The sequence below is a fragment of the Sapajus apella genome, unplaced genomic scaffold, assembly GCF_009761245.1.
Source record: "Sapajus apella isolate SASKATOON/1434 unplaced genomic scaffold, GSC_monkey_1.0 scaffold47, whole genome shotgun sequence".
Classification (NCBI taxonomy): domain Eukaryota; kingdom Metazoa; phylum Chordata; class Mammalia; order Primates; family Cebidae; genus Sapajus; species Sapajus apella.
The window spans coordinates 1,035,973-1,061,924 of record NW_022436987.1 but is presented as its reverse complement, the minus strand read 5'-3'; the positions used below and the strand labels follow the sequence as shown (position 1 = coordinate 1,061,924).

The 25,952-nt window shown below is 41.3% G+C and overlaps 1 protein-coding gene and 1 long non-coding RNA gene across 7 annotated transcripts; one reads left to right on the top strand and one right to left on the bottom strand.

The window, feature by feature from the left end:
- Nucleotides 1-4,152: 4,152 nt before the first annotated feature.
- Nucleotides 4,153-19,735, bottom strand: TRIM34 (tripartite motif containing 34). Of its 5 annotated transcripts, XM_032240529.1 has the most exons (9): nt 19,592-19,650; nt 12,892-13,001; nt 11,679-12,174; nt 10,951-11,046; nt 10,103-10,333; nt 7,427-7,449; nt 6,105-6,205; nt 5,773-5,799; nt 4,153-5,467 (listed from the first exon to the last, which is right to left on the bottom strand). In XM_032240529.1, exons 3-9 carry the CDS (start codon nt 12,099-12,101, stop codon nt 4,902-4,904), a joined length of 1,467 nt encoding a protein of 488 aa, XP_032096420.1. In that variant the 5' UTR covers nt 12,102-12,174; nt 12,892-13,001; nt 19,592-19,650; the 3' UTR covers nt 4,153-4,901. The 5 variants fall into 5 exon arrangements, with proteins under 5 accessions (XP_032096420.1, XP_032096421.1, XP_032096423.1 ...); XM_032240530.1 differs by lacking the exon at nt 12,892-13,001 and having other exon boundaries at nt 19,592-19,735; XM_032240532.1 differs by lacking the exon at nt 12,892-13,001 and having other exon boundaries at nt 12,066-12,174; nt 19,592-19,735.
- A 116-nt stretch (nt 19,736-19,851) lies between these two features.
- LOC116525023 lies at nt 19,852-23,858 on the top strand. Of its 2 annotated transcripts, none has more exons than XR_004257556.1 (2): nt 19,852-20,059; nt 23,549-23,858. It is a non-coding gene; the product is annotated as an uncharacterized LOC116525023 (long non-coding RNA). The 2 variants fall into 2 exon arrangements; XR_004257557.1 differs by lacking the exon at nt 19,852-20,059 and adding an exon at nt 21,712-21,815.
- Nucleotides 23,859-25,952: the final 2,094 nt, after the last annotated feature.

Here is a 25,952-nt window from a genome sequence, read left to right as displayed (position 1 = left end):
ACCATGGTTTTCCACACAGCATTGACTCCAGTCAAGGAACTCACTTCATAGGAAATAAGGTGTAGCAAAGGGCCCATGTTTATGGAATTTACTAAACTTGCTATGTTGCCCATCATCCTGAGCAGCTGGCTTGATAGAAAAGTGGCCCTTACAAGACAAACTAAAAGCACCAGTTAAGTGGCAGTATCTCCCAGGATTGGAGCAAGGTTCTTTAGGAGGTCATATATCCTCGAAATCAGTGACCAATATATAGTGCTACTTTTTCCATAACTAGGATTCATAGGTCTATAAGTCAAGAAAGGGGTGGAAAGGGGTGAGATAACACTTCTATTCCTAGTGCCTTGCCAGCAAAATTTCGCCTTCTACTTCTGCAATATTATGCTCTGCTGGCTTAGTGGTCTTAGTTCCAAAGGGAAGAGTACTTCCACCAGTAGACATGACAATGATTTCATTGAACTAGAAGTTAAGACAGCCAGGCCGGGCACGGTGGCTCAAGCCTGTAATCCCAGCACTTTGGGAGGCCGAGGCGGGTGGATCACGAGGTCAAGAGATCGAGACCATCCTGATCAACATGGTGAAACCCCGTCTCTACTAAAAATAAAAAAAATTAACTGGGCATGGTGGTGCGTGCCTGTAATCCCAGCTACTCAGGAGGCTGAGGCAGGAGAATTGCCTGAACCCAGGAGGCGGAGGTTGCGTTGAGCCGAGATCGCGCCATTGCACTCCAGCCTGGGTAACATGAGTGAAACTCCATCTCAAAAAAAAAAAAAAAAAAAAGACAGCCACCCAGTCACTTTGGGTTAAACACCTCCTTTTTTTTTTCTTTTTCCTGAGATGGAGTCTCGTTCTGTCCTCAGGCTGGAGTGCGGTGGCACGATCTCAGCTTACTGCAACCTCTGCCTCCCAGGTTCAAGCAATTCTCCTGTCTCAGCCTCCTGAGTAACTAGGATTACAGGTGTATGCCACCATGTCTGGCTCATTTTTGTATTTTTAGTAGAGACGGGGTTTCACCATATTGGCTGGGCTGGTCTCAAACTCCTGATCTCGTGATCCACCTGCCTCAGCCTCCCAAAGTGCTGGGATTACAGGCGTGAGCCACTGTGCCCAGCCTACCCAGCCTCTTTGGATGCTCATGCCTTTCAGCTGACAAGCAAAAAGAGGAGTTACTGTGCTCACTAGATAATTAACCCTGGCTATCTAGGATACTTAGGACAAATACTCCACAACAGAGGTTAAGAAAAAGTGTGTCTGGAGTATAGGAGATCCCGTAGGATACCTCTTAGTATTATTGTACCCTGTGATTAAAGATTCAGCTCAGGCAAAATGACAAATGGCCAAGGGCCTTCAGAAATGAAAGTTTGGGTCACTCCATTAGGTAAAAATAGCTATCACTCGAGCTCCTTGCTGAGAACAAAGAGAATATGAAATGGCCAGTGGAAGAAGGTATACTATGAATATATATTGGTAACATTTTATAGATAAGGTGGTATAAGAAAACAGTGTGGCTGGTGTTACATAATAGACATCCTGAATTGCTGGTCCTTGTGGCTACCTCTCCTGATATGTCTCAAACACCCAGGAGCCAGGTCCTGCAACCTCACTTTCTAACCATCTTTCTGGTAACCCACATCTATAGCAATAATGTTTCCACACATTAAATCTCTTTTTAAGCCACCAAAGCTTAGTTTTGTTTTAAAATCCATTATTTCTTCATGTCCTATGAGTTTAAGAAGGTAGAGAGGGAAAGATTATTTTATTTTGGAAGAAAGAAACTGTGCTTCTGAGAGGATAAGTCCGTCCCATGGTCACACAGAGAGTAAGGGGGAAAGGGAACATGAGTACGTTTTGTCTGGTTCTAGGGTCAAGAGTCTGCCCTGTCCCACCTCAGGGGAGAGAGTTCAAGTGTATCAATGGGGTGAAATGACAGGAAATCAGTAGTGTCCAAGAGTTACAAAGTCAGAGGTTTGGGAGTCGTTTTTTTTCATTCCTAGGAGTGAGAACTTGACTTAAAGAAGCTAAAAATGTTTCCCAAAGAATAAAGGGAAGTGTGTTGAGCTTCTCATCTAAGAGGAATGCTTCAAATGTGTAAAGGTGAGAAGAGCTCGAACAACTAAATCTGCAGAAGTCTGGTGGCGGCAGGTGCTAAATAGGGAAGAGAGCAGTTTCCAGGAGTAGATAAAGAGGTGAGGATGGACACTGTGTGCTGATGATGTGATCATATTTGAGGGGGAATAGCCAAGAGACTGTTTCATGCTATTACTCACAAATTCATTGTTCTACTACAGTCCCTTCCTCTTCCTCTACTCTGGAGAAAAAATACATGTCAGTGCTGACTCCTTTGCATGTAGTCAATATTATGAATTTTTATCATTTCAGAGTGGACAGACATCCAATGCTGTTGTGGTAAGAAGACATTTCCAGATAAGCTGTGCCTCTGGATGGAATTCTGGGAAGAAACATGAGGGTGGTTGGTGTATTTGGGGATACATGTGTTTGTGTATATATATGCATATTTACATGTGCATAATATACACGTATATTATGTATACATTTATATGTATTCTACATATATAATCTAATACTTTACATGTATTACACATATATATGCATTTGTATTATGTTTATGTAATTATAAATTACACATATAAATATACACACATATTAATATATATATGCAGTGTGTGTGTGTATATGTGTGTGTGTGTGTGTGTGTATATATATATATATATATATATATATATGTATGTATTTCCAGAAGACTAGATTTGATGAAGAGAGTAGTTGTCAGATCTGGGTAAAAGTCCTATCATCAAGGCAAAGAACAATGGGAATGTATCTAGAGAATCAACATACAATGAGTAAAAGTGAAGCTTTTCCCAGACTTTACCTTCATCGAGTCTCCTCTGTCCCCACTCTCTTCTGAAGAAGGAAAGATAGGGCTCTCTTTTTTCCTCCCTGATTGCCAAACTGACCCAGAACATTAGACTTTCAAAAGTACTCTTATTCTATGCAATGGAACACATACAATTGTATAATTTTTACATCGTTATCGTGGTTCTATGAAATTTTCTGCTTCTTCCTGATTGTAAGGTTGTTAATTTTAACTCATTCATTTTACAGAGATTTAAAACTTAGCATTGAATTGTGTAACAATGTTTCATAATTTTTTAGTGATCTATAACAAACCACTTTTTTCACACTTTTTTTTGAAAGCGAGTCTCGCTCTTGCCGTCCAGAATCGAGTGCAGTGGCACAATCTCGGCTCACTGCAGCTTCCGCCTACTGGGTTCAAGTGATTCTCATGTCTCAGCCGCCCGAGTAGCCGGGATTACAGGGGCATGCCACCACGTCCAGCTAATTTTGTATTTTTAGTAGAGATGGGGTTTTGCCATTTTGGCCAGGCTGGTCTTGAACCTCTGACCTCATGTAATCTGCCATCTTGGCCTCCCAAAGTGCTGGGATTACCTCCGTGAGTCATGGCACCCAGCCTATCACACTTTTTTATTGTTATACTAAGTTAAAATTCTTTTGACAAATTTTTTATTCCAACATTAGCAGGAGCAGGAACATCACTGGCAAGAGTGGGAACAACAGAGAGAGGGGAGAAAGTGCCACACTCTTAAATAACCAGATCTCCCATGAACTCACAGCAAGAATGTATTCATTACCATGGGGATGGTACTAGGCCATCCATGAGGGCCCCATGATCCAACCACCTCCCACCAAGCCCCACCTCCAACATTGGGGATTACATTTCAACATGAGGCTTGAGCAGAACAAAAATCCCAACCATATCAAGGATTAGTTAATATTGTATTGCATATTGGGAATTTGCTAAGAAAGTAGATTTTGTATGAACTTATCACCTGCTCCCCCCATGCACGGTAACTATATGATATAATGGATGTATTAATTTACTTGGCTGTAGTAATCACTTTACCATGTAAATATATATCAAAACATCATAACATATATCTTAAATATATACAATAAAAATAAGGAAAAAAAGCCCTATTCTTAGTATAAAAAGTTCTACAAAACAAAATTAGAATTGGAGTGGTCTTGACAGTGGAGTCTGGAAACCTGAAAAATGAGACTTCAATAAAATCAACTACTATTCCTCTGCAGAGCACAAAACTATTGCACAGGACATTACCACAGCTTACACTTTTTAGTAATCATGAGAGCAAATATTTATTATGTTCCAGACACTAAATTGGTGCATTACATTTAGAGACATCTAGTTTTACACAATAATCTTAATAGGTTCAGTCTTTTTTTTTTTTCCTTTTTTTAATCCAGCCCAAAATGTCAGGTGCAGGCTTAAATCACGATTTGTATTTCAGGTAAAAAAATGAGAAAGTATTCAACATGATTAGAAAACAAGAGACGAGGTTTGAGCTCAAATACTCTGGACATAAAATCTCTCTGAATACACATATTGATTAGATTTTTCTCTCCTTGATTCCTTGATGTACCTGGGGTATCCTGAGCAACACACTGACATACTCTGCAAGAATCTTCAGTTGATGTTGGTGGTGGTCATGGGGTGGTTCCTATGAACCACCTAGGTAGCATGGATGGTGGCTAACAGGCTCTGGGCCTCTTCATATCAGTGATAAAGCAAAACACAGAGAAATGAGAAGGCAAGGATGTTATATCAATACTGCTGTGCCTTTAAGAGGGATTAGATAACTTTCTCTGAAAATATGAAAAAGAGTCAATGAATAAATAAGCATCTCTCATAACTCAAGCCAAATGTATTGTACATCTCAAGGATGAGTGAAAGTTCTAAAGTAAGGGAGGGAGACCACAAGGAAGCAATGGTCTAAAAGTTGCAGATAAGTCAGATGCAGGAGATGAGTCAAGACAAAGGGTTGTAGGTGAATAAATGAGAAAATTCAAGAGCTTGGTGGGCACAGAGTCATGGGAGCTGGACACTTCCAAGGATTGAAATATGGATATACAGGCTGAGAAAAGCAACATTTAGAGAACTTATAAATGAGGGAGCCATGGCTTGTGACATTGAAAAATGAGACAATGCCTGCTTCATAGTCTAGGAAAACCCCAACACGGCAGGGAGGCACAGCCATGGAGAGAGTCAAAACCTCAGAATCAGAGGACAAAGACTGCTCAAAGGCCCTATACTTACATTTATTCTGTAACCCTATAACCCAGTAGCCAAATAGAGGTCTATATTTGGAGTAAACATTTTGACGATTTGCACATCTTCTAATGACATGCTTTGTATTGCGGGAATGTGTTCTACAATATACCCCCAGGATCCAGCCAGTTTTCTTGGACACGTCCACTTCCCAGTAATGTTTCCCTGAGGAGAAATATTGGGATCCCAAGATACCAAAATTATAACACTTAAAAGGCCAAATTGGCACAGATATCACTTGTCTCTGATCTTCCGAAAGGACAAGATTCAAATTTAGGTTGACTGGATTCATTGTGACATCCACTGCAAGAAAAAAAGTATATATATATTATATACATATATGAATATAATCATCTATGTGATATATATGATTAGGCGACAGATATGGAGTAAGTTTATCTTATGAAGGAACTCAGAAAGTGACTGAAAAACGTGCATTGATGAATTATGGGAGGAGTAAAACACTGGAGAAATGTATTATGCAAATGTTTTGGGAGGTGCTGAGAACAAATGAGGCTATGATTAGAGGATATCATTGAAGCCACAAACCACAAACTTCTGAAAGGTAACTGGAACACAGTTATTTAAAGACTGAAACTTTTTCTTACCCCAGTAGCATCGGACAGCTGTCAGTTCTGAAATAATAAAAGATTCAGTGATGCTGATTAGAAACAAAGGAGTAAGCACTGATACCTACCTATTGTTTAGGGACAGGGGAAGGGAATACCGTGAAGCTTTGAGCTAGTGAATTAAAAGATAAACCGGAGACCTAGCCATTTTCTTTTACATATAAACACATTCTCTTTATCACAGAATATTCCTTATTCTCTGACCTCCCTCCTCTCTTCTGTCCTCAATTTTTAAGTCATCCCACCTAGATAGTTTATTACCTGACACCACAACAATCCCACATCCACAGTCTTTATCTGCTTCTCCTCACCTCTAAACATTTGCAGCATCCTACTCAGATCTGGAGCATGGAATACAGTCTTCAGTTTCTGGGAAAGAGTTTTTGGCTTTCTCAGCCTCCAGATCTCACTCCTAGGGATGACAAAAATTTTTTGACTCCCACATCTCTCATCTCGTGTCCATCACTCCCACACCACTGGTTTCATCTCCTTCACATCACTGATGCACTTGAACCCTCCTTCCTGAGTCTGAGGAGGAGAGAAGAAAGAGCCTGACCCTGGAGCTAGAAGAAATGTGTTCGTGCCTACCTTCTCTCTTATCCTCTGGGTGACCTTGAGAAGGTCTTCATTTCTTGAAAGCAGTTTCTTACTTAAAAATGAAATAATTAAACCCTCCTTTGATGTCTAATGGAAACAGTACAAAATTGGATAAAATAATGCATAGGAAAATACTTTGCTACCTTTAGAAACAGTATGTGATATGCGGAAAACTCACTGCATCTCAGTGGATCTTCTGGCAGGGGCCGGAGATGTGGGTTTCTGGGCAAATCAAGAGTGACGCTGCAGATCCTGACTGTGATATGGGGTTCTGCAGGGAAAGCCTGTGAGCCTGTGCCCTAGTTCAAAGCCTGAACTCCAGTGGTATGGCCACATTTGAGATTTCAGATTCTCTAGGACACAGAAACACTTGGCAAAGGAGAAGTTATGACTACCTAACTAAAGATGCTTAGAATTTTATGTGTTTGTAAGAAACTTGAGGTTTCCAAGTGGGTTGGCAACTTTAGACACAAGGACTACATTTTTCCATAGGAGCTTCTAAAGTGTGTAAACAGGCGGAGATCAATTATTGTCACCAGAGTCAAAGTCACCATCCTGAGGCTTGAGTCTGCTTTTGGAAATCTAAAGAAAACCTTGCATAATGATATGGTACCTTCTTTTCCTGAGTAAGCAAAGTAAATATAAAGGAGCTATCTCCATCCCCTGTTTTAGGATTTGACAAGGTGCTCCATGTGATATGACAAACATATATAAAACAAAAAATCCAGGGCTGGATACAGGACAGAGGATGAATGAAACGAGTCAAGTCACAAGAGTTTGACAGTAAAAGCTCTCATCCTTAATATCCTTTCTGGCTCTAGCTCTCAACTTCAACCACTGAATTTACTACTATAGGATTGAATCCATTCTTAATAGTTATGGAAAACTCAAATCTTCATCTGGGACCAGCAATTTAAGATAATACTACATCCAAATTTTACTACTCTGGGAGATTTTTAAATTCTGATTGACTACCTAATAGTTACAAACATTTCTTTATAACTCACAAGCACCACTCTTGACCATCCATACTCACCATTTCATGATTCCACTCATGTCCTAGAAAGAAAAGAGAAAACATGAGTCAAAGTGTATAAAGACTAGTGTAAGACTAATGAAAGAAAGAAGAACAATAGAAAAAAATGGAAAAATCAGAAGTAAGTTATATGAAAATGTCAACAAAATTGGCAAACATTTAGCTAGACATACCAAGAAAAAGAAATCAGGAATGAAAGATGAGATATTACCATTGACCTCACAGAAATTAAAAGGATTATAAACATGATGAACAACTATATGCTAACAAATTAGATAATCTAAATGAAATAAACAAATTCCTAGAAGTATAGAAACTATCAATACTGATTAAAGAACACACAGAAAATATGAATAGGCCTAAAACATGTTAAGAGATTAAGTTGAAAATCAAAGAGTTCCTACAGAGAAAAGACCTTACTCAGATGGCTTCACTGCTGAATTCTGCTAAAGGTTTAGAAAGAAGTAATATCAAAACTTCACAAACTATTTCAAAAATATAGAAGAGCAGGAAACACTTCCTAATTCATTACATGAGACTTATCCTACCCTGATAAAATAACCCTGATAAAAGAACTGAAGACATTACAAGAAAAGAAAAACATAGGCCACTATCTCTTATGAATATAAATACAAAATTCTCCAACAAAAATATAAGAAAATCAAATCCAGCAATCCAGCAAAAAGATTGTAACTAAGGCCCAAGTAGAACGTATCACAGAAATGCCAGGTTGGTTCAACATTTAAAAAAATCCATTTGCCATTCTTTGAAGTTAACATCTAGATGTGAAATGTTAATCCTACAGCATTTATAATTTTTGATATTCCAATATTTTTTAAATTCCAAGTGACCAAATAGCAACCAAGACTGAATTAAATAGGACAAATGCCTAGACAAATGACATAAACACAGTGTTCTTTTGTGAAAGTGGCGATTCAAAGGGTTGTGAAGAGCTTATGGAAGAACTATAAAAAAGGGCCTACGGAACCTTTTTGTTTTTGTTTTTACTGAAATGTAGTTCAAATACCACAAAATTTGCATTTTACAGTGCATAATTTAACAGGTTTTAATATAGTCACAATATTGTGTAACCATCATTGCATAGAAAATCCAGATAATTTTCATCACTACAAATAGAAATTGTGCACTAATTAGCAATTACTTCCTATTTATTCTTCCCCAGAGCCATGACAACCACTAATCTAATTTCTGTATTATGGATTTGCTACGTATAGACTTTCATATAAATGGAATCATACAAAAAGAACTTTGTGTCTGCCTTCTTTCAGTTATCATAATGTTTTCAAGAAGCATCCATGTCAGCATGTATTATTACTTCATTATTTTTCATAGCTAAACAATATTACATTGTTTGAATATAACACATTTTCCTTATCCATTCCTTAGTTAAGGAGATTTGAGTTGTTTTTACTTTTGAACAATACTGCTGTGAACTTTCATATATACGTTTGTGCAGAGATATATGTATTCAGCTCTTCTAGGTATATATGTAGGAATGGATGGCTAGGCCACATGAGAACTCCCTTTAAGTTTCTGAGCAACTGCCAAACAGTTTTTCTAAGTAGATTTACGATTTTACATCTCTACTAGCAATTCAAGAAGGTTTCAATTTCTTCACATCTTCCCCAATACTTGGTATTGTCCATCTTTTTTGATTATAGCCATCCTAATGAGTGCAAAATATGTTTAGGAACCTCTGTTCCAGAGTAATCTTAAATTTAAAGAAAAAGAAGAAGATAAAAGGAAAAAGGAAGAAAAGAAATCTGGGATATAAGCACCAGAGACAAAGGAAACAATTCAACAAATGAAAATCAGTTACTCTCCTGCTTCATTCCAAAACTTAAAAAGGAAATATTGGCCGAGGCGGGTGGATCACGAGGTCAAGAGATCGAGACCATCCTGGTCAACATGGTGAAACCCCGTCTCTACCAAAAATACAAAAAATTAGCTGGGCATGGTGGTGCGTGCCTGTAATCCCAGCTACTCTGGAGGCTGAGGCAGAATTGCCTGAACCCAGGAGGCGAAGGTTGCGGTGAGCCGAGATCGCGCCATTGCACTCCAGCCTGGGTAACATGAGTGAAACTCCATCTCAAAAAAAAAAAAAAAAAAAAAAAAAGGAAATATTTAGAAATTTATCAAAGAAAGGGAAGCACTGTCTGTCCAGATATCTGTCCATCTCTCTCACCAAAAGGCTCAGTATCCCATCACTTCACGTTTAAAAAGAATTAACAGGGAACATCGCAATAATAAATAAGTATATTTTAAACTTAAATAGAACACATTTCTTAAATGTGTTCGCTCTTAAACCTGAAAATGTAACACGTGTTTACCTGTGACTAATCTGAGTAAAGAGAAGTCTGACAAAAGCCTGACACTAGATCACATACAACATGGGCCTAGTGACTATAACTAGATACTATGGATCTTCTCTACAAGGTTAAGTGTATTCCTTTACTTCAGAAATTAATAACAATGTGACATTGCCCTTGAATGCCTATATTCATTCATATACATGACATCTAGAAAGGATGATAAAGGGGCACTGCAAGGCCAAAGAAACCCCTTAGTGTCACCACCAAAATGAGAACCCCAGGACACAGAAGGAAAGGTAACAAACTGTGTTTCCAGAATCTCAGATTGAACGATCCTTCTTACCTGCAGCAGCTCCACTGTTGACCACTGACTCCGACACTCCACGTCTGAGATGAGCTCTCTCACCAACTGCTTCTGCTGAACTAGATCATCTTCAGCCTCTGCCAAGTTATCCAGCGTCTTCTTTTCCTCTTCTTCCAATCTTTGCAGCTCTCTCTGCTCCTCACTATTTAGGATTCTTCTAAGCTGATCAAATTCTGTTTGTATCCTTTGTCTCTCAGTTTGTACCTGATACTGGAAGGATGGACAAGAGAGAGATGTAATAAGTTTGTGAGGCTGAGGGCCTGTTGTGTAAGGGATTAGGAGCCAGTAGGGAGTTCAAACCAGCAAGGTAGTGAAAGGAAGCAACAGCAGTATTTGGGGGAAGCTATTTTTTCCTACGATTTTTTTCAGTACCTACCAAAGCAATGACCTCAAACTGTCTTATCTAGGCCAACCCTGAGACAAAATGTAAAACATAATAAGTCTTAGCTTCTAGACAGCTTTTCTGGATATTCATGACTGCCTGCATTACCATACTCCTAATTTGAATCTTGAGGAAAACCTTAGTCCTTAATCTAGTGTCTTCCACCAGAAGTAGCAGAGCGTCATCGAAAAAAGCAATGGAACACCATATTTGCTAGCCTTTCTCATCACAGTGTCTATCTTTGTGCTCAGTAGTAGGTATGTGTGTGCGATTGTAAGATGTCCATTGTCCAGCCTCCACCCCCAGCAGGGACAGGACACAGAAGAGAACTAATCAAATGGCTGCAGGACTCATGCAATGTCAGGGAACAAAAAGAATGAGGCCTCCTTGGATTAAGGTGCTGTCAAGATTCCTGTCTCAGAAATCCTTCAGAATCTCCTCTTGCCTTCCAGGAAGTTTTCTTTTCTCTGATGTCAGCTTCCAGCTTCTCAGCTTCCTCTTCCTCCTTCCTCAGCCTCTTGAGGATTGCATGGAGTTTCTCCTATGAGAAAGGAATCACACCAGAGTCAAGCTATAAGCTTTCTCAGTATCTGGATAGAGGACAAAGAGGAAAGAAATCAAGTTGATATGAGAAAAGAGCAATTTACCATAACTGTAAAGCTGGTGATTAGAATCTATGACATGGGGAAAAATTTGAAGAGATGAATGTATTGTTTATTCATTGGTGACGAAATTCACTACCCCTTCAAGAGGAGTAGCCTGATTCTCTCTTTCCTAAGAGTAATTATTTATCCTGCCAAAAGGAAAGTCCTTTCCTCTTATCAATGTTCTTCCCCCATTCAATCCACAATGTTCCTCCGAAATTATCCTGCTTAGAGAAGCAAGAAAGCTAATTTTGGGAAGGAATTTATCACTCATATAATGAAAAAGGAAAAAACAAAAATCTCTCACTCTTGGCTAAGAGACTGTACTCTAGGATCATCAGGTATGTAAATGAAAGGAATACCAGAAACGTACCCCAGGCATTGGAAGCTGAGCACAGGGTGAAAGATGTACATGGAGAAGATCATGGGACTCAGGACTATGGTGCCACAAGGGGTAGAGAAGGATGGAAAGGTGAGACTTCCACCAGCTACCATCTTCTGCCCCATGCCCCTCCATCTAGGGCCCTACCTGACATTCCTTGACTACTTCCTCCATGAGGAATGTGTGGTGACCACGGTGTTCCTGAGACCGTTCACAAAGCCAGCAAATGACCTTCCTATCCTCGTTACAGAAGAGTAGAAGTTTCTCTCCATGACGATCACAGAGATCTCTCTTCTTCCCATTGTCTTGACTCAACTTGACCTCCCTGAGTCTCTCCACTATGCTGACCAGATGCTGATTAACCTGTAGATTTTCAAATGAGTAGCTGATACCACACACAGGACAGCTGTTTTTTCCTCCCGGGCTGGTCACTGCCTCCTCGTTGTTCACAGTGATGCAGGCTTGGCAGAGGCTGTGGCCACAGCCTAGACTCAAGGGCTCTGTCAAAAGTTTCAGGCAGATGGGACAGGTCACATCCTCTTGCAGGTTAAGCAAGATTTTTGAAGCCATTGTACTGCTTCCCTGGCTTCTTCTGGTTCTAACTCCTGAGGTTCTCTCTTCTTGCTTGAAGACCCCTAGATGGCTGAGAAGATTGAAACGGGATGGTATAAGAATGGTACAAATAAAAAGCATTATAAGTGCACACACATCAAAGACTGGCCAAGACTGCAATACCGAAAAACAAAAAAGATGAGGAAGAGAAACCAAAAATGTCTAAAAGTGGTCTGGGCAAGCCGTTAACGCCTCAAGGCTTTCACACTTTTTCAATGCTAGAATTATCCTCCTGTTGCTGTTTGCATGACTTCCGTTTACACTTTTTTTTCAACTTTTCCTGACATGTCCCTTTATCAGAAGGGTCTGCTAAGATAAACAACTATAGCACCACCACAAACTCATCATTCAGCGTACATTTGCATCTTTTATTATCACCATCTATCTTTAAATGTCTACCTCTTCTTTCTAAAATATAATCCACAAGTAAATTTGGCACTTTTGTTTTTTTTTTACTGCTATAGCTCCAGTGTTTAGGACATAGTGAAATACAATGTTTGATAAATATATTAAAAACTTTCCCATCTCTCCATAGATGGCTAAAACCTTCTTATCAGTGTTTCATTATTTTTATCCCATTATTTGGAAATTCCTCAATAGCTGGACTGTGGAATCCCAGATGTCGTTTCCAGTGAAGAAGTGCTCACTTCCTAACACACCTACCCACACAGAGTCCTGCCATACGCTCACACACTTCCCAGAGACACCCACAGAAACAGCAATGACTGCAATATGGAGATTTAATTACCAGTTCAATTTAGAAATGACTTTGGCCTATTCGTTCCTCTTCCAAAAATTCTTGAGAAATAAGAGTACTCCAGAGGCAGGGTGTTTTGGCTCACGTTTGTAATCCCAGCACTTTGGGAGGCCAAGGGGGGTGGATCACCTGAGGTCACGAATTTGAGACCAGCCTAGCCAACATGGTGAAACTAAAAATACAATATTAGCCCGGTGATGTGGCACGTGTCTGTAATCCCAGCTACTCGGGAGGCAGAGACAGGAGAATCGCTTGAACCCAGGAGCCAGAGGCTGCAGTGAGATCACGCCACTGTACTCCAGCCTAGGTGAGACAGAGCAAGACTCCATCTCAAAAAAGAAAAAGTAAGAGTACTCCCTTTCTTCAGATGAATAAATAAAATTGAATGACTTACAAAGATCATTCAATTTAATAGGTAGAATTGGATTGAACATAATAATCTCAGGGTTCTCTTTCAGAGGTCTCCATGCTACTCCACTTATTTAAACAAAGAAAAGCAGAGGTAAAGCCTGAAAGAAGTAGATTGAGATCCAGTGTTATGAGTGTAGAAATAGAGGAAACCAGGTAAGCTGGGAATTTCTGGGGGGTCTTGTGTTTGCAGATGGTGTGATTGATTTTATCTTGGCCTGAAAGCATGTTATGATAGGAACCCAAAGGTGTCTATTTGTTGGGGGAGGGCAAGTAACCAGCTGAGTTACACATAGACCACCGATTCATACCAACGTCAGATCACCGAGGAATAGAAATACAAACGAGATGGCTGTTGGTCATGGGAGAGATATCTCAACATATAAAGGGAGGCCACATTTTGGAGGAATGAAGTCCTGTCTGTGTTAAATCCACATCCACTAATTGAACGCCAATTATTCATTTGTTTATTTAGGAAATTCTCACTGAAGACACATTATCTTCAGTGATTAAAATTCAGGAAATGGATTAAAATCCAAAGTTGAGTATGAACAGATGGTATTAGCCAGAATAAAGTAAATAATCACCTAAAGAAGACAGAAGCTAATTATATAATCATTCATAAAGTATAAAATGGTAGGTGTAAAAACACCATCATACAGAGGTATATGTTTTTGGAAAATCAAATAATTTGCCAAATAGAGGACTATCCAAAATATCGTCCTTGGATAAATACGAGTTTAAATTAAAGCTGAAATATGAGAAAGGAATACAGAATGAGAAAGAAAAAAATATTTTAGGTAGAAGGAATCATGTAAGTGAATGCCCCATTCAAGGAGGACAAACCATCCTACCATCTTCAAAAGTTTTTGAATGTGTGGCTGGGATGCAAAAAAACCCTAAACCCTTGGCATCACACGGACCTGGAGGAACCTGGATATGTGACACTTCTTAAATGCAGTAAAAGCGCCGGTCTCTTTCCAATGAATAGGAGGTGAGGGCAGGGATGGGAGGATGCAGGACGAGTTAATAGAGAAAATAGAGAAAAGCAGATGAGGGTGAGAAATAGAGTTGAGGTAGAGGAAGTAAGACTGGAAGCCAGACTAGACATGTGGGGGAAAAAAGGTTATCATTAGGCTTAAGTCCTTTCTTTCTATAAAAAAGACATAGCCATCACCTTCCCCTGGTATATTATATTATATTATATTATATATTATATTATATTATATTATGTTTTGTTTTGTTTTGTTTTGTTTTGGTAGGCATAGACCCCAGCTTCCACAAGGGGGTTGAGAATCTTGTAACAAAACATTCTCTGTAGGGCCCTGGAAGCTATGCTCATGGTCTTTACAAGGGAATCAGTCTGTTGATGTAAGGTTTACCTAAGCTATGTTAGTTTCACCCACATCCACTTGGTCTTATACCACCATAAGAATCCTCACTGAGAGCTCACCTGAAGTGGCCCTGCCTGCCTGCTGTGTCTCCTGTCCTGTATTCCCCCTGCGGAGTTAAATTGCATGAGTCCAAATAGCAAAACAAACCTACAATTATTGCTTGTGGTCAGTCAGAGGGTAATACCACAGAGTGGTGGCATGGTGATACAATGCCAATTCTCAGAACCTGAAGTTGGTTTAGACAAGAAACTGTAAGGCAAAGGGGAAAAGGGTCAATCTCAATAGATAGTAACATTTTGATACTTGCTCTAGTAGATCAAATTACACCCTCTACAAAAATATGTTCACTTATGTGAATGTGACCTTATTTAAAAATCACATCCTTGTAGATGTAATCAAGTTAAGATGAGGTCATACTGGATAAAGACAGGCCTTAAATTTAATGATCTGTATTCTTATAAGAAGAGGAGAAGACATACAGACACACAGGAAAGAAAGCCATGTGACAATAGAGGCAGAGATGGGAGCAGCACAGATATAAGCCAAAGAATGCCAGAGTTGGCTAGAAACCACCAGAAGCTAGGTGCGAGGAATTGAACCGATTCTCACATAGAATCTTCTGAAAAAATCAAGTTTGCCACTATCTTGGTTTTGGACTTCTGGACTCCTGAGCTGTGATAAAAATCCCTATTGTTTTAAGTCATCTAGTTGGAGATAATTGGTCACAACGGTGCTAGGAAATGAATACAACTGAAAAGGTTTGATAGTGAAGGAAAGATCTATGAAGTGTGACAACCTAGGAATCTTCCCCACGCTTGGCAAAAGGATGGGGTATGATGAAAGCTGTATGGAGGTAAATCTAGGCCTTGAGACCTGTCTACTCCTCTAACAGTCCATCAAAAGACCTTAAAGAGGGAAAAAGGCTGAAAGTTAGCTGGCGAGTGTAATCCAGCCAACAGTATAGATACTAAAAATCACACAAAAGCGATATGCTGGTAGCCCCCTGGCTACAATGACCATGAGTCAGACCAGGCTCTGATGACTAGCAAGACCAGGAGTTTATATGATATGATAATATTCGCCCTTGTTTATGGCTAAAACTATGAGCCAACCACAGATGTGGGGTTTTTTGTTATCCTTTATTCCAATCCGTATCCAACCAATAGTGAGAAATACCAGGGAGCTCCAGGAGAGGAAGTAGTAGAACATGCATTCTACCATGACTGTGACTTCATGTTCACAGTGAGGCTGCATGTATGCCAAAGCTGCTGCCACCATAGTGGCAAAACAATGAGAAAAGTGCACAGCAGTCTGGGTCCCACATGTGAGAAATGACTCCACCACTTCTCAATGGGGCCCAAGCCCAGCAGCCGTCAGGGAGGTAGAGAAGGGAACGTGAGTGCCCTCGGCCTAACAGAACTCCCACGTTGCCTGGTTACCACAGCTGCCAGATGACTGCGCCCTTCATTTGAGTCTCCTCCTAAAAGCTGGATTCCTAACACCTGGATATGATAATGCAAACTCTAAGTCTCTCTGCAGATTAGATAGTAAAATTAGAGTGTCTCTAAGAGTGACTGTTAGGGGAGGATGTCTTTCCAAGTTTCTAGACAATATCCTAGACAATTCTTCTGGTTCCTTAGTCAGAAACTGCCAATAAGGAAAGTAAAGCCTATTTTGACATTCAGAGGCCAGGAGATCTCAGAAACATCACATCTCCTCCCCATTCTATGCACAGAGTTCTTGCTTCAGCTATTCCTTAGAGTTCAGGGCTCAATCTGTACCACAATAATGACTCTCTCCTGAAGAGCTGATGCGTTCTGGTCAATAGATTTCCAGAAAATTATTTTTTAACATAGAATCATATTTATTAGTCAACCCATAATCTTGTCTTTTTCTGTTACTTCATGAGAATATGCTGAGTTTTTTTCAAATTAGTTCCAACCACTTCAACTCTCACCACTCCAACAGAAATCACCTAAATTCAGGAAATTGTTCTCCCACTAGTAGTCTTGCTGATCCTATCATTGCCCTTCTGCTGCTTCTTTTTTTTGAGATGGAGTTTCACTCTTTTTACCCAGGTTGGAATGTAGTGGCACGATCTCGGCTCACTGAAACTTCGGCCTCCTGGGTTCAGTGATTTTCTGCCTCAGCCTCCCAAGTAGCTGGGATTACAGGTACATCATGCCATCATGCCCGGCTAAGTTTTGTATTTTTAGTAGAGACGGGGTTTCACCATATTGGCCAGGCTGGTCTTAAAGTCCCGACTTCTGGTGATCCACCTGCCTCAGCCTCCCAAAGTGCTGGGATTATAGGCGTGAGCTACTGCACCCGGCCATCATTGCTCTTCTTCACTCTGCTCTCATCTTTGTTCTTACATCAGTAGACAGAGTGATCACCTTAAAGTGACATGATTGACAACATGTCATGTTTCTGTTCAAACCCATACCATCCAGAGTGAGGCCAGACTTCATAACGGTCCAGTTAGGTCCACATCACACAGCCCTTCCCACTTCCTAAATCCGCAGAGCTCATCTTTTATTCCTCTCTCTGCAAACTCCCATCTCAATCTTCCATATCCACACTGTTCTCTGTTTAAGCCCGGGGAAAAACCACTAAAGCTTTTAATTTCCTCACATTCTTTTTTTTTTTTTTTTTTTTTTTTTTTGAGACGGAGTTTCACTCAAGTTACCCAGGCTGGAGTGCAATGGCGCGATCTCGGCTCACCGCAACCTCCGCCTCCCGGGTTCAGGCAATTCTCCTGCCTCAGCCTCCTGAGTAGCTGGGATTACAGGCACGCACCACCATGCCCAGCTAATTTTTTTATTTTTAGTAGAGACGGGATTTCACCATGTTGACCAGGATGGTCTCGATCTCTTGACCTCGTGATCCACCCGCCTCGGCCTCCCAAAGTGCTGGGATTACAGGCTTGAGCCACCGCGCCCGGCCCGTAATTTCCTCACATTCTTAAGATTCTATTCAAATGTAGTCTTCTTACAATGAAATCTATTTAAAACTTTCATAAAAACTATTTAAAGCTGCAAGGACTTTATGAGGTCTTTACAGAGTCCTTACCCTAATTTAACTTCTTAAAGATGTTACTCCATAGTATTAGTCATCTTCCTGTGTACGCTATTATTTATTGACATGGTCAATGATTGCTTTCTAATTAAAATGTAGACCTTCGTGTATATTTCATATTTATTTATCTAATGGTGAATGGATGCTAACTGCACATTTTCACACCAGCAGCCTGCTTTGTAATCAATTTTATCCCATATGTTGGGCCTTGTGCCTGTCTGGATGCATCTGGGAGACAGTAAGTAGGCAGACATGGATTCTACCCAGGAGTAAGGCAGAGACACAGAAAGGCAGTTACAGTGAACTCTGAAGGATGAGAGCAGAGGCCAGAATGGCATGTGTCAGATTATCTGTCACATATCAATCAAGGTACAAATGGCTCACGAGTGAGCTTAAGATAGGACATACTCTATGTCAAATTCTTAACAAGAAGATTAAATCTGTGGGTGCCTTCAGAGCCCACAATAAACAACTTCTGTTAAGTAGTTCCGAGCAAAGAAAAACAGTAAGAAACAGTGGTTACAAATCAACGCAAAGATGTGTCGAAGAGGAAGAATGATGAGGAACAAGTTCTATGATAGGTGAAGACGCTGGTGGCATGTGGGTTACTGAAGTAAAAGTAAGCAGATGTCCTAAGGCCGGTTGCCTCCCCAGGAGCTCGGACACACCTCCCATCTCCGCGCACCGGCACCAGGCTCTGCAACTCAACATCTAGCTCTGCCACGTAGCTCCCCCAGCGTGGCAAAGCACCCACCTCTGCACTCAGCACCTAGCCCTGCACCCGGCACCAGGCTCTGCACTCGACACCTAGCCCTACCGCCTCTGTTCGCCAACCCGCCAACCAATGAATCAACCCCGTTTGAATCTCGCTCCCCAACACCAATCAGAGCACCCTGCTCCTCCTCCTCGCTGGCTATAGCTATAAAAACCCTACGCCTTAGGAAGTCAGCGCGACTTCTCTTGCCCCTTTTCGCGGGACCATGGAACCTCGCCGGGAGCTGAATAAATTGGCATTTAATTTTCTTATACTGGCCTCAGTTTCCTCATTTTAAACTCAGCAATGACCCTTACAGCTATATTCAGGGACGTGCAAGGAGAGCCCTGAGTCCGGCTGCAGAATGACACAGGTACGGTAAGAGGGAACAGAGTGGTGTGCTGCAGTCAGATAACTCAAGCTGCTGTTGTCTGGCAGGCCAAGGACTAAGGATACGTGAGGATGGCTACAGAAAGCGCTTTAGTGGTTGCTAGGAGGGCAGTGAAAGAACCCGCTTCAATATTTCCCGTGGTCATGCCCCTCTGGTTCCATTCTATGTAAAGCTGCATACTAGGAGCTCAGACCTGCACAGGCTTGGAAAACAGACCTCCTCTCACCACCTTCTCTTTTGAGAAGAGAGAAGTGGGTGGAAAAGAAGAGATCTTCTGTTCATCTCTTTTTTTGTTTTTGTTTTGTTGTTGATCTCTTAGAAAAAGAGAGAGAGAGAATTCAGTTTCCTTTGCAAGGTAGAAAATCAAGACTATAGAATAGGAAGGGAATGGAAATAGATTCAGCCTGGAGAAAAAAAAATAAGTCATTCCAGAAAACAAAGGAGGCCTTCTGCCTAACACTCCTTTCAAGGCTGTCCCTCCCCAGACTGTAGGCTGCGATCAGAGATCAGATCAGCGTGCACTCAAAGCAGGAAGCTTGCAAGCTAGCCTTTGCTCCCAACACTGCAGGGTAGCCTCAGGGCCGCAAATCAAATTCCCCTAACTTCATTCAGAACTTTTCTCTTGGAGTCTCATACCCTCTACCCCCCACAAACCTCCCCACAGACCTTCAGGCCAACAGAAATCTCGGTCCGGGTTGAAGAGGTGAAAAGCCAGGGTGGGTGTGGTCAGGATTCATTTAACAAATGAGGTTCCTCCCTCCTCGAGAAGTCCCTCCCTCCTGAGCAGGAACTGGCTGAGAAATGAAAGTGAAATTTTTAGGGCTGTCAGGAAGAGGGAAGGGCAAGGAGCGTCCAGGTGAAATGGGCTGTGTAGTCCTGTAGAAAAACCGCTGGACAGAAGGTCATGCTCTCTTAATCCAGTGATTCTCAAGGGCGGAATGGAGGCTCTGCACTAGAGGGCACATTTGGCAATGTCTGAAGAGATATTTGGTTGTTAGAACTGTAATCGGCTCTGCTGTTGTGGGGTTCACAGACGGCCCTGAGGAGGGCCTTTTCCGTGCCCAGCTTGGACTCCGGGCTCGGGTTCTTGGCTTCCCTTGCTCGAAGAATCGAGCAGAGAGCCTTACCCCCACGGTGAGTGTTCCAGCTCCAGACAAGCGTTCGCGGACGGCGAGAGTGAGCAGCAATGCAATTTATTGAGCAAGGGAAAGTAAAAGTTTCCACAGCATGGAAGGGTGGAAGGGGACCCGAGAGAGTTGCCGTGGTTGGAAAGGGCTGCCTGGGCTTATATCCCCAAGTAATTCTGAGTTGCAGAGTGATTGCCCCCTATTCCTGAGTGGGGAAAGGGCTTGTGACCATGAGTCACCTCATTTTCTCTTTTTGGAGGTTGTTTCTTAGTGACTGTTTAACTTGCGAGCAGTATCGGAATGTGGTTGAACAGCTAACTGGTATTTTGAACAAGCCTCCTGATGTGGTTGAAGTACCCGTGTTGACCTTTTCCCGTGCTAGGGCTTCCAAAAAGTTCCCCATTGACCCAAAAGGTTTTATTCCTTCATAACTAGGGGGATGCTACTGGCATCTTAATGGGCATAGGTCACAGATGCTGCTAAGCATTGTGCAATGTACAGGACATCTCCCACAACAAAGAATTATCCATTCCAAAACGTCAACAGTGCTGTGTTTGAAAAGCCCTGTTTTAACCCTTTCTGCCTGCCAGGTCAGCTAGAGCACCAAAATCCCCTTTTCCTACCACTTTCATGGTTGCATATGGTTCCTCGAATCAGTTTACCAACTTGACTCATCCTTCAACAATCCACTTGCCTGCCACCTACTAAAATACCCAGTCATCCCCTAGGAGATGGAGTGGCAGAGAGGTGGATGATGGTGAGAAAACTTGGGTACAAAGGACCTGGGGAACTTAGGGGAGTGTTGGAAATGTTCTAAATCTCCATTGTGTGGTAGCTACACAGGTGTAAAACGTTTTCAAAACGCATCAAACTGTGCACTGTAAATGGGTACATATTATTTCACGTGACATAAACATCAGTAACATTATTTAAAAATGAAAAGTCTTCCACGTAAGTTATATGTGAATCTGAAGCTGAGAACCACTAGTTGTAAGTATTAAATCAGGAGTTTTGGGCCCTGGACAGAAAGGGCTGCTTTGAAACTGAGGTAACCTTGAAATCAAACCTAATGAGGTGGAACCTTGAACAAGAAACCTTGCCACTCTTTTGGTCACTGGATGACCCCACATTTGTGCCTCCACAAACAGCATGTTCTGTTTTCATGAGGAATATAAGTTGAGAGATTCATTTTCTGTGCTGTATGCATCAAAACAATCCTAGTCTTCTACGTCGTGTAGAGCACGTTACATATCAAAAGATGACAGCTTTGAAAACTGCCTGACAAGGTACAATTTTCCCTTTTGCCCTCTCCGTCTGACTCATGCATGGCGATCAAGGACGATTCCCAGGTGGGACAATTATAAACTTGTTGGAAGTTTAACAGCTTTCCCATAGAAAGTATTCACATCCAATACCTATGGAATATGCTTTGACCACTTTTAAGGGAGTCAATTATTGCTAGGTTGGTGCAAAAGTAATCATGGCTTTTGCCATTAAAAGTCATAATGGCGAGAACTGCGATTACTTTTGTCCAACCTAACACTTTCAGATTTCTTTTCCTTATTTCAATATTGGTAACTAATACATTTAGATAGTATGAAAGGGAAAAAAATTTCGGGACCCAAAAATTACTAAACTAAAAAAAAAAGGCAGGTTGGGAATTGTTTAGGGCAAACCTGCCTCCTATTCTATTCCAAAAAAAGACAGCTACTAAGATAAGCTACACATTTCCAGACAGAACTCAAAGTCATACCTTGGCTCAGGTGAGACAAATGAATATCTGGTTACTTACTTTGCCGTGTTATTTAATGCAACCTGTTTGTCTTTTATCTACCTATGACCTGGAAGTCCCCTCCCTGCGTCAGTTGTCCTGCCTTTGTGGACTGAACCAATGTACATTTACTTATATCGACTGATGTCTCATGTCTCCCTGAAATGTATAAAGCCAAGCTGTGCCCTCACCATCTTGGGCAGATATTTTCAGGACCTCCTGAGGCTGTGTCATGGGTGCATCTTTAACCTTAGCAAAATGAATTTCCTAAATTGATTGAGAGTTTTCTCAGATACTCTTTCATTTACAATAGTAAAGCATTAGACAGATTCATTAAAACATGAGTTGAGATGTGTAGATTACCTTAGTCCATCAGTTCTGTGTGCATAACATTCAATTTTTCATCATTTATTTTGTTCACTTGAGTTTTTTTCCTTTTTAAAAACCCATTTCTCTGAGCTCAATGGAAAGGCAACTATGTCATATCTTTAATCTCTTTTTGTTATTTCTTAACAACTGTCTAGTGTGATCCCCAAAAATCTGAGACAGGGCTCAGATAATTTAGAAAGTTTATTTTGCCAAGGTTGAAGACATGTGTCCCCTTCAGAGATCCTGATGACATGTACCTGAGGTGGTCAGAGCACAGATTGGTTTTACACATTTTAGAGAGACATGAGACATCAATCAATAGATGTGAGCTATAAATCAATTCTGTCTGAAATGGTGGGACAACTCAAGCAGGGAGGGGACTTTCAGGTCACAGGTTGGTGAGAGACCTGCTGCATTCTTTTGAGTTTCTGATTAGGCTTTCCAAAGGAGTCAGTCAGATATGCATTTGTATCAGTGAGCAGAGGGATGACTTTGAATAGAATGGAAGGCAGGTTTGCCCTAAGCAGTTCCCAGCTTGACTTTTCTCTTTAGTCTAGTGATTTCCAAGCTCCAAGATTTGTTTCTTTCACACTACCAACATATAATATATTAATGGTAGGAAAATCACCACTTTTGGAAAATCTTAGGCATTCTTCTGGTGCCTCACTGTCAGCTCAGTTGTGCCTCTGGGTGGTAGAAAGGACCCGGACAGAAAAATGAGGAAGTTTAGTGCATTCAAGAATATGTAAATATTTCCATGGGAGTGTACTTAGAGCTCTATGTAAACGGAGAAGGGGGTAACAAAGATGGGGAAGGGTCATATCCTCAAGGCTTGTTTATACAGGCAGAGAGAGCCAGCTGGGAAATTATTTACAGACCCCAGTGCAGCAGTAAAGTATCTGTCCTCTCAGATCCTTCTGGCTTTACTCACACAGCTCTCCCAGGCCCCCAAGCCCTCCCTGAGCAAGGCACAGCAGGGCTGTCTTCTCTGCCAACCTCTACCTGCAGAACTAATTCAGACAACTGGGCCACCACGGGCATCAATACTTGGAAAGCATCAATATGTGGAAAATAATTTTGCATATCTTCTAATGTTTTTCTTGTGAAATGTTTCTGCCTTTTGGTGAATGTTAGACATTTTTATTTTTCAAATAATTATTTTATACAGATTCTAAAGCTTATTATCATAGAACTGTGTACTTTAAAAAATATTTTAATTACCAATAATGAACCAATTTTAATTTGCAATTTTATTGGTTGGTTATGCTACCTTTTGCCTTGCAAAAGGATATGTGTAAAATGTTCACTTATTTTGTCTACTAAAATTTATTTAATGTGTTCTATTCATTATTATAGTCTCTCAAAGAGCAAGTCTCTCCTGTATGAGAAGACAGAACAACTTGGAGACAGAAAAAGCTGGGATAACTTCCCCAATCTGAAATCCTGCAGTTGCCTCCACCTGTGAAACTTGCTGGTGGTAGTCTGAGAATGAATGGCTCAGAGAAGGGCAGGCTGAGGGCAGAGGAAATGCTGATAGGGCTAATAGTGCACAGAGCTTGGACTTTCAGACCTCAGCCCTACAGATGTAGCTCCAGCCCACCAATCAGTGAAGATCTTTTGAATCTTTTGTACTCAGCAGTGCAGAGCAGCACAGTTACTGAATGAGGAAAAAAAAAAAATTCTGAAGCTTCTGAGAATCCCTGAGGGCCATAGATGCCAACCGTGAAGTGTCATCTGTTAGCTTTAGCCTTCCTACAATCCATTATAAACAATACAAATGTACTCATATCCCATATTAAACATTGAAATTCTAAAACTGCATGGGTTTGTTAAAGATGAACGCTTGAAATAATGGCCCGTTTAGCAGAAACATCAAATTTATCTCTCTGCTCTAAGATGTTTCCCTTTCATAACTTGAAGACAGTAGGAGCGTTGTTATTAAGTCTCCAATATTCTCAAGAATAGCTTAAAACACATTTAGGGTTTAAGAATAACTGAAAACATTTAGGTTTAAAGACATATGAGTACGGTCTCAGTGGCCAAACAGCCCTGAGGAGAAAAACAGTTGTCTTCATCTCAGGGAGAGCAGATGAGAGCCACTTGAACTGGAAGGGTGCCTAGCTCAGGAGAGGTACTGTGGAGCGTGGAGGGCTGAGGGTGCTGAGATTAAAAACAAAACAGCAGTAAAAACAGACCTAGGGTTGGAGACAGGATCAAGAGATTATCTAGCACTTTCTTTAGGCAAATAGAAGATCCCTGGCATCTCACACAAAAGAAAACAGGCTCTGTGTCTATTCCAATAGGAATTACAGATTCCCAGGGTTGTGAAAGTTCTGGTCACCCTCTGGTGATGTCTCCAGATGCAGCTTCCTGCACGTTGTCCATGGAGCATCCTGCAGGTTCAGGCTCCTCCTGCCCTGAGATTCTCCGGAGCCCACCCAAAATTTCCACTGTGTATGCCCCACTCCTAATTATGACTCAGCAGTCCCAATGCCCCAGAAATACTAGATGGAATGACTGCCACAAATGCCTTCAGAGATGATGGGAAGAGGAAAGATCTAAAACTGATTCCTGGGTGGTGAGAACCCACACTTAGTACTCACTGTGTTACCGGTGGAGAGTGGCCATTTTCTTGGCATCTTGATCATGAACTGAACAAAATGCACAAACAGGCCAGGAGCAGTGGCTCACAGTACCTGTAATCCCAGCACTTTGAGAGGCCAAGGTAGGTGAATCACCTGAGGTCAGGAGTTTGAGACCAGGAGGCCAACATTGAGAAACCCCGTCTGTACTAAAAATACAAAAATTAGCCAGGTGTGGTGGCATGTGCCTGTAGTCTTAGCTATTCAGGAAGCTAAGGCAGGAGAATCGCTTGAACCTGGGAGGCGGAGGTTGCAATAAGCCAAGATCATGCTATTGTACTCCATCCAGCCTGGGGGACAGAGTGAGACTCAGTCTCAAAAAAACAAAAAAAGGGCCGGGCGCGGTGGCTCACGCCTGTAATCCCAGCACTTTGGAGGGCCGAGGCGGGTGGATCACGAGGTCAAGAGATCGAGACCATCCTGGTCAACATGGTGAAACCCCGTCTCTACCAAAAATACAAAAAATTAGCTGGGCATGGTGGTGCGTGCCTGTAATCCCAGCTACTCAGGAGGCTGAGGCAGGAGAATTGCCTGAACCCAGGAGGCAGAGGTTGCGGTGAGCCGAGATCGCGCCATTGCACTCCAGCCTGGGTAACAAGAGCGAAACTCCGTCTCAAAAAAATAAAATAAAATAAAATAAAACAAAAATAAAAGCGAAGCAACAACAAAAGCAGAGATTTATCAAAAATGAAAGAACACTCTACAGCGTGAGAGCAGGCCCAGTGGAAGGGCTCAAGAGCTTCTGTTACAGAATTTTCTGGGGTTTCAGTATCCTCTAGAGGCGTATACCCTATGTAAATGAAGAGGATGAACTAAAGTTACAAAGTCAATTTACTCGTAAATGACTATGTAATGAGTATGTACTCTACATAAATGGAGGGGATGTTACTCAGGGTGTGGCTTTGGTAAATAGGATATTCCCTGTCATTGCGGAAATGTTTCATTTGATTTAGTCCTAGAAAGTCCTTTCATTTCCTGCCTCCAGGTCCTATTCTCCTGCCTCAACCGGCTTTTAATTTTGAATCCATATCCTTTCCTTCTGTACTCTTCCTGAAAACAGAAAATTTGGAAGCAACTTGAAGGCTTCAAAGTTTTGTCAGCAGGGGGCGCCATTTCTG

Bases quoted from the DNA above. Each gene is read 5' to 3' on its own strand.
- TRIM34 (XM_032240530.1), bottom strand. From the start codon at position 12,101: ATGGCTTCAAAAATCTTGCTTAACCTGCAAGAGGATGTGACCTGTCCC. The intron at 11,047-11,678 runs GTAGGGCCCTAG...CCTTTCTCATAG, and splicing joins AAGTAGTCAAGGAATGTCAG to GAGAAACTCCATGCAATCCT. The intron at 10,334-10,950 runs GCAAGAGGAGAT...CCATCCTTCCAG, and splicing joins AAAAGAAAACTTCCTGGAAG to TATCAGGTACAAACTGAGAG.